The sequence below is a fragment of the Calonectris borealis genome, chromosome 2 (genome assembly GCF_964195595.1).
Source record: "Calonectris borealis chromosome 2, bCalBor7.hap1.2, whole genome shotgun sequence".
Lineage (NCBI taxonomy): Eukaryota > Metazoa > Chordata > Aves > Procellariiformes > Procellariidae > Calonectris > Calonectris borealis.
Window position 1 is genome coordinate 79,343,481 of NC_134313.1, and position 12,773 is coordinate 79,356,253.

Here is a 12,773-nt window from a genome sequence, read left to right on the forward strand (position 1 = left end):
AATTAAATTTTCAGTATGAAAGCACTGGAAAATTAATTTCTATGAATAACAATCAGTGATAAAAATTGTTTGGGCTATTAACATGCCTGTCAACATGGGTAGATGAGGGATGAGATTGGGCTGTGGAAGTCAGAGGGGAGAGAGCAAGAAAGGTAAAAGGGAGAGGAGCTCAAAGAACTCATCAGAGAACTGGAAGCAAGAAGCTAGAATACTACTTTGGGTCCTAAAGCACACTAGACCATCTCTTACTTAACATTGCCAAAGGAAGCTTATTGGGAACCTAGATTAAAAGTTGCAAAATGGTCACCCTGGAGGACTTGTAATATGTAGAATGCCAATTTTACCCTTTTTTTGGTGGAGTATTGTGCTTTAGATTTAATGGATCTCATGCTGTGTTCTTTTTGTCTAGTGATATTGATCTAGTTGTTTTTGGGAAATGGGAACGGCCCCCTTTACAGTTGTTGGAGCAAGCACTAAGAAAACATAATGTGGCTGAGCCATATTCCATTAAAGTACTTGATAAAGCTACGGTAAGTAATAGTCTTTGGAATACTGAACTGAAAGCTTTCAGACCCCTTAAGATGATGGTGATAAATAGCGTTCTTAATTCATGAAGCAAATGATATTGTCTTAAGCACAGTGTTTTGCTCTGTGCAAGATTTTAGTAGAATCTGTCTCTGCTTAGCAGTAGCACACAGTTTTTTACATGGACAACAGTAATTCTGTGTACTGTATTTGCCGGAAGGCCATAATTTATGCTTATGTTGTCAATAAAGATCTGGAAGTCAGTATTTGCAAAATATCTGGTAAAATAAGTTAACTATTTGTATAATGTTTTTCCACTGACCTTTGAGAGGACTTTGTTTAGCCAGGGGCCAGTAACTAGAGCTGTCTATCTTGAAACACGTGATTTTTCAGGTTGTCTTGTTTCTGATGGCAGTGAAGTGTTCCAAACCTAACATTTGTTTTTCCCTTCCAAAATATGCTACTTAAGAGCTCTATTTCATTTGTGAAACTGATGTATAGTATCTCTTGCATCTGTCTTGTAAGCCTAACGGATCACTTGAATATGCTAAAATCTTAAAGTATGAGAATTTTATGTTGCTGAGTAAGTGGTGTTTTTTCCAGGAGACTAAGCAGAGTATTCTAAACTTCTTCTAGCAAGCTGTTACATTTTGTGGTCTCTGAAATAGGGTGACTCTTTTAGGTCCACAAGATTCCTATGGCTTCTGTTGGAGTAGCAGTATATAACATTAGCTCTGGTCGTCTTTGGTTTACCGGAGAATGAGTGGGATTTTCAGAATCAGTGATACCAGTTAGTGATGAAAAATGGCACTAGGCTAGGCTTATCAATTTTACTAGCCTTTCTTATTTTATTCCCTCTGCTGTTGGTATAAAGTGATGCTATAATTGTGCTCTTTTTTGTTTTCCATTTCAGATTAAAAATACAAGAAGTTCAATTTAAAATAAATGTTATCAGATGAAGTTTAGGTTATGATTATAAGGTGATTTTGTAGGATACTGCCTTCAAGGTGGTGGTGTGACACTGAACTACCTATTCAGTAGTTCTGTAATACTTTATTGCTGCCAGAAGAGGAAGTATTGCTACTCCTGCTTTGCTTTTATCCATTCTGGCTTTCGTTTGACTCTGCAGTGAACCAGTTCAGCTTGATAAACAACAGACGGTGCTTTTTTTTTTTTCTGATAGGCTAGTTGTCTGTCAGTTTAGTAAGTGAATGGTGCAGTGCTGGGTCAGATGAATGCAGTTCCCACAGATTATGAGAGTAGAATGTCTGCTATTAACAGCAGTGAGTCATTAAATTAAGTAAATTTGGTTGCCTTACAAGACACTGATATTGCAGCTATGAAGGCAGATATCTAATAGCTATAGAGAGTACATGAGTGATCATAAGTTAATGTGATTATATATCACACATACAGGTGTTTTTAATCACCTCATTAAAAAGCGTTTGCTTGTTAGTCAAGTTAGGATTGTTATCTTTTCTCAAAAACATGTTTTCTTGTCTTGATAGTTGCATTCATTTGGACTGATAGTATCCATGTGTCTGTCTTAAGTGAGTAAGCTGCACAACAGCACTGGTGTTGCATTTCTGGGGATTCATAAAACCTTGTTTTAATCTTTTCAGGTACCAATAATAAAACTTACTGACCAGGAGACAGAAGTGAAAGTTGACATCAGTTTTAATGTAGAAACTGGTGTGAAGGCAGCTCGATTTATCAAGGAATACATGAAGGTATCAGCCATATAATGAATGTTATATTACTCACCAAGGATGTACTAGATGCTTAGCAAGCCTTTTTTTGGTATGGCTTAAGACTTTTGAAAATTTATTGCTGAAGACTGTTTTCATTAATACTAATTAAACATGGATATTTTAATTTATTTTCTACTGGTATCTATTCAGTGTTGCCTTCGAGTGCTAGGTGTTTGTGTGGATAAACCTGTACACTGAAAGGACTTCTACAATCACATCTAGATCTGCAGATAGGTACTAAACTTTGCTTCTAAAGCAAGTCTGTTCAAGTTTTGCTTACCTTGAATTTAAGTGATGCTTGATTATGAATACTATCTTGCTAAACAATGCCTAAAAACAATTCTTTGTAGCTACATACTTAAAATCAAGTTTACTTTTATGCTCTGCAGTAAAAGTACTGTTTAGATGGAAAGCTTTGACTATAATGAGCGACACTGGCATTCAAAGAAGAATATAAAAATTTTCCTGTTGGGTGGGGGAAGGGATAAATTTGATATGTAAGCTGTTTGATCAAATAAGAGTTGAAGTCTATTCATCTGTTTCTAGAACAAAAAAAAAGCATGTTTCAAGTTCTTCCTGAGGAAACACTTTATAGCACGCTACTGAATAACATTTTTGTATTAGAAGATGAATCTTCTTGTGTTGAGATTGTGTAGTTCTTTCTTTGTTTTGGAATGTCGACATTGTCATTGATAAGACTTATTTTGCTTTGCAGAAATATTCTTTGCTGCCTTACTTGATTTTAGTATTAAAACAGTTCCTCCTTCAGAGGGACTTGAATGAAGTTTTTACTGGTGGAATTAGCTCTTACAGCCTAATTTTAATGGCAATTAGTTTCCTGCAGGTAAGTCTGTTCCTTATTTTTTTCTGTGTTGTTTAAAATATTTTGATTTCTGTACTTATGCCCTGTTATGGTGCTGTTTCTTTAGACTCCCCTAGCAATGCACAGCTTTACTGTTACAGCTCTAGGTGTTTGATCGTTGGCAGCTCCTATGGACTACCTCTCAAACTTCTAAGAACTTCTGTTCACTGTGTGAACTGGAACAGCCGCGGGGACCTTGTGAACGGCAGAGAGGCTGTGCGTTGCTTTCTATACCAGGGCCTGTGATGTGGATTATGCTACCTTCATGGGCAGCCTATTCCAGTACCTGAATCATCTTACTGGTGTTTTGTAAATCTGCCAGGATGCAGTTTAAGTCTGTTGCTTCCTAGACTACTGATACTGAATGTGCAGAGTAGTTGATTTCAGTGTTTATTAAAATTATGAAATCAAACAGTCAAGTTGTTTTTTAATTATATGTTGGTTAGGTTTTGACATACTTAAAACTGGCAGATATTGTAGGTAACTGGTGAAATAACTAATGAGTTATAACTTCTTCCAGTACATTTTTGTGACAGTAAGCTTTGTACGAGTGTGATGAGGTACAATGTTAGCATCTCTCAGCAGCTGTGATAATGGAAAAACCTATATATTCTGCTGCTGTTAATGATTAATTGAAATGTTACTATAGAATTTACATACCATATATAATATGAGGAGATTGAGAAAAGACCTGTATTTCAATTGGGGTAAATAGATTCCCCCCCTGCTTCTGAAAACATTACGACGGATGGATTTTCTGTGAAAAATCAGGTATTGCTCTGTTACTAACTAAGCCGTAATGTAGTATGCAGTACTTCTTTATTACTTTTGGATTAGGAAAAGAATTTACTAATCCTCAAAAAGCTGGAAGAGGAGGGAAGAAAGAATTCTTTGGCTTCTGGATACTGCTGAAGTGCTGCCCCCTCTTGGTTATGTGAAAGTAGTTTAAGTACATGAAGAATTAATAACTCAATTCAGACTTGTGTAAAGAGATTATACTCAGCTGTTTACATGAGAGCTTTTTGTTGTACTGTGTTATGGTATGAAAAGCATTAATTTTTAACAATTACTGTTCTGTGTCACAGCTGCATCCAAGAATTGATGCCAGAAGAGCTGATGAAAACCTTGGAATGCTTCTGATAGAATTTTTTGAACTCTATGGAAGGAATTTTAACTACTTGAAAACTGGTATTAGAATAAAAAATGGAGGTGCCTATATTGCCAAAGAAGAAATCATGAAAGTCATGACTAATGGATACAGACCATCCATGCTATGTATTGAAGATCCTCTCCTGCCTGGTAAGATTGTGCACTTCTTCCAATATTCCGGAGCTATGGCTCAACTTGTGCTCTCACAGCTTACGTCAGAGTCCCTAAAGTCTGTCAAATGAGTTAAGAAGCTGCGCTGGTGTCGAGGCACAGTTACGGAGTGGGCTAAGGGATAAGGACCTGAAGTCTCCCAAGATTCATAGCCTGAATAAATTGGATTGCATGCAAACAGTGCAGATACATAATGCATTGGAGATTCAGAACTGTGTTGAGTGTATAATAAGATTCTCTAACAGTGCTAAGGGGTAGCAAAAGGAAGAGGTCCAGGAAATCCTGGAAGGGGGTTTGTTAGTAGGAAGAGATCTCTGTTGTTCATTATCAGAGAATAAGAATGGAAGATGTAGCTTTTCTGGCCACAGTCTGTGGTGCCGTACTTCAGATAAATTATACCATACGGGAAAGAAACTCTCCAGATGAGGTACCGTTCTGCAGGGCGGTGCAGTAGAGACTGCACAGAAACATGGGTGTATATCCATGTATGCGTAGCAAGGGAGCAGCTGTATTATGGTGTTAGTGTGAAGAGTGGTTTGCATAACTGGCTTCTGTGCTGCACAGCAGCCTTTAGAGAATGCCAGTTATAGTTGCGTGTACTTTTGAAAGTAACTAAATTAAAATATTTTTTTTTCTTCAAGATTTGGTTTTGATTCCGTAACCTTCAAAGTAATCAAGATTAATTTTGGCTGAGCTCCTGAAAAAAATTTCCAGCTTTATAGTACTCAGTTTGGATTCTATTTAGACTGTCACAAGTAGCTGAAATTTCAAAACAGTTTTTCAACAAAGTCAATTTTCAGTTAATTTGGACTTCAGCATTAGTATTTCTAGAATGTAATTGTCACTCAAACTCCACACTGTCACGTCTTGTGGGTAGACTGCTTATGTGCAGCACTTTTAAAGCAAATACCATGGATCAGGAGCTGAAGTCTGGCACCTTTGTAAACACTCATTATGCTGAATGTTCATAGTTCTCTAGAACAGGTTGCAATTTAAGATACTCATTTGTCTAACTACATCTCTGATATGTTTGTAGCTCTGAGTTTGTATCCATCATGACTCTTGCACTTGGCCAGGCATAGGTGTGGTTTTGCAGAACTTTCATTGCGTTACTGAGATTTCCTTCAGTAGCTGTGTACTTACTTGCCTGAAGACCCATTTGGGTAGCAGCATGAGCCACATTTCTTTAGAGTCAAAAACCTTTACTGTCCTCCAGTTCTGTCCTTCCTATCTGCCAAGGACTGAAAGAGAAGAAATTATGTATGCTGCACAACGTTTTAATCGCTGCTAATAGTGCTGTGGAATTTTTTCTTCTCTTCGATGACTCGTCAGAGAAGGAAAAAAAAAAAATTGCAAGTCCAGTAGGGGCTCTAAACTGTTCCTCCTAGGATAAATCTTGCATAAGCAAAGAACTATAGAAGAAATATCTAGTTAGATGCTATCAAAGAGTTGATAAGAATTAAATTTTAGCTGAGGTTATATGGTTAATGTAATTCTTACAGGAGAGAAAGTGTTTTGGCGAGGGAAATGAAAGCTGACAATAACTTCAAGTTATCTGACCACTATGTCCCATAGGGATATTTTCTGGCAGCTACCACAGAGCTTCAGAAGTTGCCTGATGGAACTAGGAGGAAAATTATATAGAACCTATAGGATGGCTCTTTGAATCATGAATACAGCCTCCTTAGATCTAGACTTAATCACATATTCTTACAGTATCTAAAAGTACCTGTCAGGTGTATGTAGAAAATGTCTAGAATTCTGTTAATTAGTTTAGTTCTGTTACTGCGTGTGTCCCAGTACAAAAAAAACTTTTCCAACGATTCAGGTCCTTGACCAGTTGAAAAGTCATCATCTCTGCTTGATTAGTTTGTGCTCAGATCCACTCAATGTCTAACTCCATGAGGGTCAGTGCCAGTACTGTGGAGGAGATGGGAACAAGTATTTTGGTAAAGAGTGGACACAGATGTTTCTTGACTTCAGTAAGCATAAGCTGCTGTAGAGTTTTTCCCTTGAACCTGTTTTTGCACTGTATGCACAAGTTTTTAATCTTTTTTTGCAATCCTTTTTTAGCCTGATCACAGCTTTCTGTATAGTTCTAGTTAAGCCTTGGAAGAAGACTTCGAAAGATGACTTCTTAATCCAGAAATAAGACAAAAAATATGGGGATGGAAAAAAAGCCTTTCAATTTCGCAAGATTATCCAAGTAGTGTAAAAGTCGCTCCTATGAGTGTACGCACTAGTTCAGCAATAGAATGCTGAAAGGCATAACTCATAAGAATAGCTTTAGACAGTCTTGTAGGGGACAGGATTAAGTTCAGTGGGGTTAGTTCTTTTAAGTTGGAGGAACTGTTTTTTCTTCAGTGTGAAATGGTGATGTCTGGCTAACAGATAAATTATGTCATCAGAAGGATATGATACTTCAGTTCTACCTGGTCAGTACCTTCTGTTAGTTACTAGATTTGGAAGGAACAGGCATCAGCCTGTTGTGTTGCTGTTTTGGTTGTAGTGGGTTTTGCTCAGATTCTCCTGGGTGCTGTAGGGTTTCCTCTGAGATTCTCAAAGACTGATTATTGGGTGCTAGAGGATTATAATTTCTGTGATTTGAGAACAAAGATTCCAACAAAGATGTCAGGAGTCTATACTTGCAGTGGGAAGTGTGTTGAAATCTGGATTTGAGATGTCAGACTAATGTAGCCGGTGATGCATTTTGAAGTGTTGGTTTATGCTTGGCCTTCGTACATAGCCTAAGATTCTTCATCTTGAGTTAGTGTCCTAGGACAGGGTAATGAGATAAAAATCTTTCCCTTAGCATCATCCAAAGAAGGGAGTTTCTATAAAGATCTGGTAGCTGCCACCATTTCAGTTTCTCAAAGCAGTTGTCCTCTCTTTGTGTAAAGAGTGAAAGCATTCATTTAGGATAACTGCAAAACCAGGCACTCGGAAGTCGGTTCACAGGAACATGTTGGAGCAGGGTAGATGATATCATCCTAGAAGAGGTTTGTGCGGAGTTGCTCTAGCAGTATCCTGTCTTGGAAGACGTGACTCTGGTTGCAGGTGACAAATCTTTAATCTGTGGTTGTAAAACAAACTTGCATTTATTCAGCAGGTTGTTAGGGAAGCTTATTATTTTATGCCTTTGTGAATCAGGTGATTATCAAGGTCGTTCAGACATTTCTGATGCTCAGAACAGGAATGATTTTGATCTTGGTTCAGATTGGTAGTGGCAAGAGAAGCTAAATCGCAGTTTAAGACTTGGAGTTCCACCTGTGCTGCTCCCTTCATGAGAAAGGTTGTTCTTCATTCTGAATTGCTATGGGCACTGACAAAAGTTCTAAACCTTAAATTCAATGCATGTTCTTTGAAAAGAGACTCTTTAACTTGCAGGACTAATTATGCTTCATGTTGCTTGCTTCTGCATCTTGATGGGTCACAAATACAGGAAGTAATTAGATTTGAGATTGGCAACAACTATCGGGATTACCTGTTCTAGCTTTAGTGGCTGCCCAAAGTTATTCATGGCAGCTTTTCAATATCTGCTACTTGTCATTAGAACCTGCAAATATGTGTGTGTATATAAAATACATGCATTTATAAAAATACGCAAATACATTGAAGTTAGCATCTGAAAGAACCCCTTTAAGGCTAAATGTTGCAAAAAGGTGCTTACTAGATAATAGCTTAACATAAATGGATCTGCTTCAGTCCTAACTCATGGTCTTACCTTCACCTTTCCAGGCCACGTTCTTAAAACTGCTTCAGGTAATGGAAAGGTACCTGACAGAGCGGTAATACTGATAGCGAGTGGTGGAAATCTTAGACATGCTCCTTTAGGGATGAAGGCTTTGTAAGAAAGAATGAGAATTGAATTATACATGAAATCACACAGCATTGTTATCTACTAATGTACATCTGAGGATTGAAGTCTGTATGATTTTGTTTTTTTTAAAGAGTGAGAGCATTTGGGTTACGTGTTTTAACTGATCAATCTGTAGATTGTGACGAAGGATGCTCAGCTATGTAAGACGTGATCTGCTAATGAGAATGATCTCTCGGAAGAAAATCTATTCAGGACAACAAATGCAAATATGTGATCTTCTGGCTGCTTTAGTATATTGCTTTCTGGATTGAGTAGGGCCATACACACTTGACTGGTACAGTTGACAGTAGCTCGCATACTAGCTTTGGCTTCTATACCTGCTTTTCAGCTACAGTGCAGGTCAGAAGCTCTGCAGACTATATAATCAAATAAAACATATTTATTCAGACATTTTTATGAACTAATTACAGGTGCAGAATGAGGCAATCCAGGAACCTAGGCATGCTATGGCATGAGCTATCCTGCCTCTGTTCTCAAATCTGCTTCAATCAAGACTCATACACAACTCATACACTTCGTTGGTGGTTTAAACTAAACTGCCTGAGTTTGCCATAAGTGGATTAGGGAAGGCTTATGATTTCTTTTGCTGGCACTATAGTGGAGGTGGCAACAATTGACGAAAGGAATAACCAACAGTTTGTAGCAGCAGTGTCTTCATTTTGGTGTAATTCCATGCGGGATGCATGTCAAATGTAGTTGCCTTAGCACCAGATTAGACTAAACTAATGCAATTTGTTTAAGTGTGTATTCTTAATTCCTATTATGTGAATTTATAGAATCATTTAGGTTGGAAAAGACCCTTAAGATCGAGTCCAACCGTAGATGGACTTGAATTTAGTGGTAGGTGCAGTTATGTCTGTTTAGCCACTTGTATATATTCCATTTCTGTATTGCTTCTCAATTTAATTCTCTTTTTTATATATGTTTAGCATGTCGTTATGTGGAAGGTGGCATTGTTGCAGGACACAACAATGTGTCCTGCCCCTGGAAAACCTGTACTGAATTAATCATTGTTTTTCTAGTAGAATTAACATTTTTGAGTTCTGATTTCCTGACCACTGAGATAGTTTGGTCTCTATTCAGCTGCCTTTGGACTAAGTCCTTTGTGAAGTCCTCTGCTAATTTGTAGTGCAGCTCTGAACTTAACTACAATGTGTTTCTTCCCAGATTCACTGTCCTAGGCCCATATTGGTCTCTGCTTCTACTTCAGGATAGAGTCCCATTGCAAATATGCCATTTAGAGAGGCTTCTGTGATTTTGAGCCTAGTAGCTGCTGGGTACTGCAGCGGTGTATTCAGAACAAGATACTTCGTTACTTCAGTAAACAGGAAGTATTTCTTGATCAGTTTTTATTTGACCATATAAATTACTGAAGAAATTTTGTGTTCCCAAAATGCTCTTATGTTCCCAGTCTGTTTTCATTGATTATGCTTTTCTGTTAAAGTGGCATTATGGTTGGAGAATCTTGAAGGACTAAAATGTGTTGTCAAGTAGTAAAGCCAAGGCTGTTTTTTTTCCCCTGGATGGCAGACCTCAGCATATTTGTCTATGATGGCTTGCTGGCCAAAATACTTAGAGTGAAGGGTTCCTCTAAAGTCAAATTCAGCCTCATTGGATTCAGTCCTCCAAAGGATAGATTCTGTCCTTTACCCATTAATTTTCAAAGCGGATTTTTCATTAAAGCTTGTTCGTGGGCCCTGATCTGATTTTCAAGCTTAAAATAAACATGTTCAGTAGTTCATACCTTTCCAGAGTTCTCACAGCATTTCAAGCATCATTCTGAAGGAGGGAATCTTCTACTGTAAGCAGCTTTCTACCCACTCAAGATCTGTATTTTAGACATGCAATTTGAAGGAAGTTTTCTTTGTGTTTCTTAAATTGAGTGGTGACAGTGAACCTTTGGTGTCTGGTGCCAAATATATCTACAAAAAAACCCCCCAGATGTTTCTTCTTGCTAGTAATAGCCAGATTTTTCTAGGTGTCAAATGGGAGACCAATGCTTGTACATTGTCGCTGATACAGAAGCTTTAGCACGTTCTTAACTTCTGCAGTTCCTCACACATGGCACTGGATTTGGAAGGAGTTCTGCTATAAATGTCTCATGCTTAAAGAGGGGCAGTCAAGAAGTGCCACTAACCTGGTCAGAAAACAATGCTGTACAAACTTCTGGAATCCTCTGTGATAGATTTTGACAAACTGGTTTATCCTGTGGAGATAAGTAATCTGTATGAGCTGGTTTATTAATCTGTAGTTTTGATAAGGTTAAGTAGGGGTTTATGTAAGTATACCTGGCCCTGTGAAGATAATGTGGTTGCACAAGTGGAATTTTAACCTGAATTTGGCCTGCAGAAACTCTACTGGTAAGTGAGACATGATTTAAGCTTGGTAGGTTCCCTCTTAAGACAGCTATAAGAGCTTTAAGCTGAACTCTATTCTCGGTTTCTTTCAGACGCTGGTACATTGGTATTTTAAAAGTGGTAAATTGAATGCATAATGTTAAGTGTCATTCCTAAGCTTAGCTTCTTTTATTGAGATAGGCACACTTAGTTGTTCCTGATATGAGTAGGGTGGGCTAACCAGTTTAAACAGAGTTAAGCTGTATTGTTAAGGCTTCTGAGCTTTAAGTATGAATAATTTTCTGGTTACTGATATTAAAAAAAGATGATCTGATGACTGTCACATTATTTCAGGAAACGACGTTGGCAGAAGTTCTTACGGTGCCATGCAAGTGAAACAAGTTTTTGATTATGCCTACATTGTTCTTAGCCATGCAGTATCACCACTTGCAAGATCATATCCAAATAGAGATTCTGAGAGGTAATTAGTCCACTTTTTGAATATCCATTTGTCTGTGTAATTAATTAGGAATGTTTGGGTCTAAATCAATAAAAAGAATATTGTTATTTATTGTTTAACTGCAGCTATGTTGAAATCTGCCCAGAAATTTAGGCTACCAGTGGTATGAGAGTGTAATGCCTCAATGTGCAGCACTGAAATGAAAACAGCATGACAAAACCCAGGATGAGTCCAATGTGAGGTTCTCTTAGTGTGGAAGGGAGCCAGAAGAAATTGGTCTTTCCTCAAACATTCTGTTTAAAGTATTTCAAAGGAAGGTCTGCTGGTTTCATGTTTGGTATGATGTATGTCTGTACTACGGCAGAAAAAAATGTGTGTGATCAAATTGCTTGTTTAGACACAAAACTAGACAACAAGGCTAGAAATTTCCCTATTTCTTTAATACATGCTCCCATAAGCTGTTTTAAAAGGCTTGATATGTAATTAAGCTGTTAAAAGAATCAGTTCAGTTTGGCCGTAATGTCAGAACTGCCATTAAAAGTAGCATACTTCTAGACGTGCCATTTTTAATGCAATTCTTAACATCTTTCATAGTACTAGCCGTACAGTGTTTCTTTCTCAGCTTTCACCTTTGCAAGTTTTCTGTTTTTTGAAAGGGGGAGGAGAAAGAAAATGAAGGCATGTCAGCCACGTTGTATTTTCATTCATGTATCTGCTCTAGCATCTGTTATTCTAACCCTCCGTACAAATTAGGGCTAGACCAGAGGACATCTCTTCCCTGAGACTTCCCTAGAATCCCAATGGCTTTGAGCTCCCCAGCTAATTGGAGGGAGAGATGGCTGTAACAGGTCACATAAACCATCTAGATACAATTCCAAACTCTAGCCAAGCTGTTAGCTTCCAGCATTAATGTCATTGGAAATAGTTTTTCTATAGTAAGTTTACCACAAAGTGGATGCAGTCTTTCTTGTGGATTTAAAACTAATAGTATTTTAATAGTGCCTGTGAATCTCTAGGTTTTCTATGGTATTAAATTCACAAAGGTTGAGACTGCACTTGTGCCTGTGATGGAGATCTAGGAAGAGTGATACATAGTGTTAGACACTGACATTTGAGACTGCTGTTTTAAGATAGATTAAAGGTGTATCTGTTAAATGTGTATGGGCTGACAATTCTTGTTGCTGAATGAAACTTCATTCTTATGTAAGTATAGATAGAACAACTTTGGATTCCTGAGGTTTTGCTTGTGTCTTGGGTCCTGGCCTTAATTAACTTCTCTGTGGTTCTCCAAAGGATATAGTCATTCTCTTATGAGGTACCTGTATTTATTACAGACATCAAAAAGTATGTTTGTAAATGCATTTAATGGAAGCCTCAGATGTAATCAATATTCACGTGTGCACTTCACATGTACACTTCTTACTGTATTTGTGAAAATGTTTGAATTTTGTCACAACTTCAAACCTCGGGAGAAGTCCCAGCAGCATTGTTCAGGTGTCATACATCTGCCCTGTCTTTCTGCTAGTTCTGGACTGTCTGTGCCAGTGATGTCTGAGTCTCAGAACTCGTCATGCCAGTGGCTTGCCATTCTGTCAAAGGGAGTGATGTCGCAACAGGAACAGCATTCAACAAAGTCCTG

The 12,773-nt window shown here is 37.9% G+C and overlaps 1 protein-coding gene across 7 annotated transcripts in view; it reads left to right on the forward strand.

Moving 5' to 3' along the window:
- TENT4A (terminal nucleotidyltransferase 4A) overlaps positions 1-12,773 on the forward strand; it is a 62,358-nt gene that overhangs the window by 17,692 nt on the left and 31,893 nt on the right. For all 7 annotated transcript variants that reach the window (XR_012672433.1, XM_075142426.1, XM_075142427.1 and 4 more), the window contains exons 4-8: positions 410-530; positions 2,148-2,255; positions 2,992-3,120; positions 4,224-4,437; positions 11,029-11,155. Coding sequence is in view for 6 of the 7 variants with exons in the window: in XM_075142426.1 (XP_074998527.1) it covers positions 410-530; positions 2,148-2,255; positions 2,992-3,120; positions 4,224-4,437; positions 11,029-11,155 (699 nt within the window). In the remaining variant the exon portion in view is untranslated. The remainder of the gene's footprint in view (positions 1-409; positions 531-2,147; positions 2,256-2,991; positions 3,121-4,223; positions 4,438-11,028; positions 11,156-12,773) is intronic.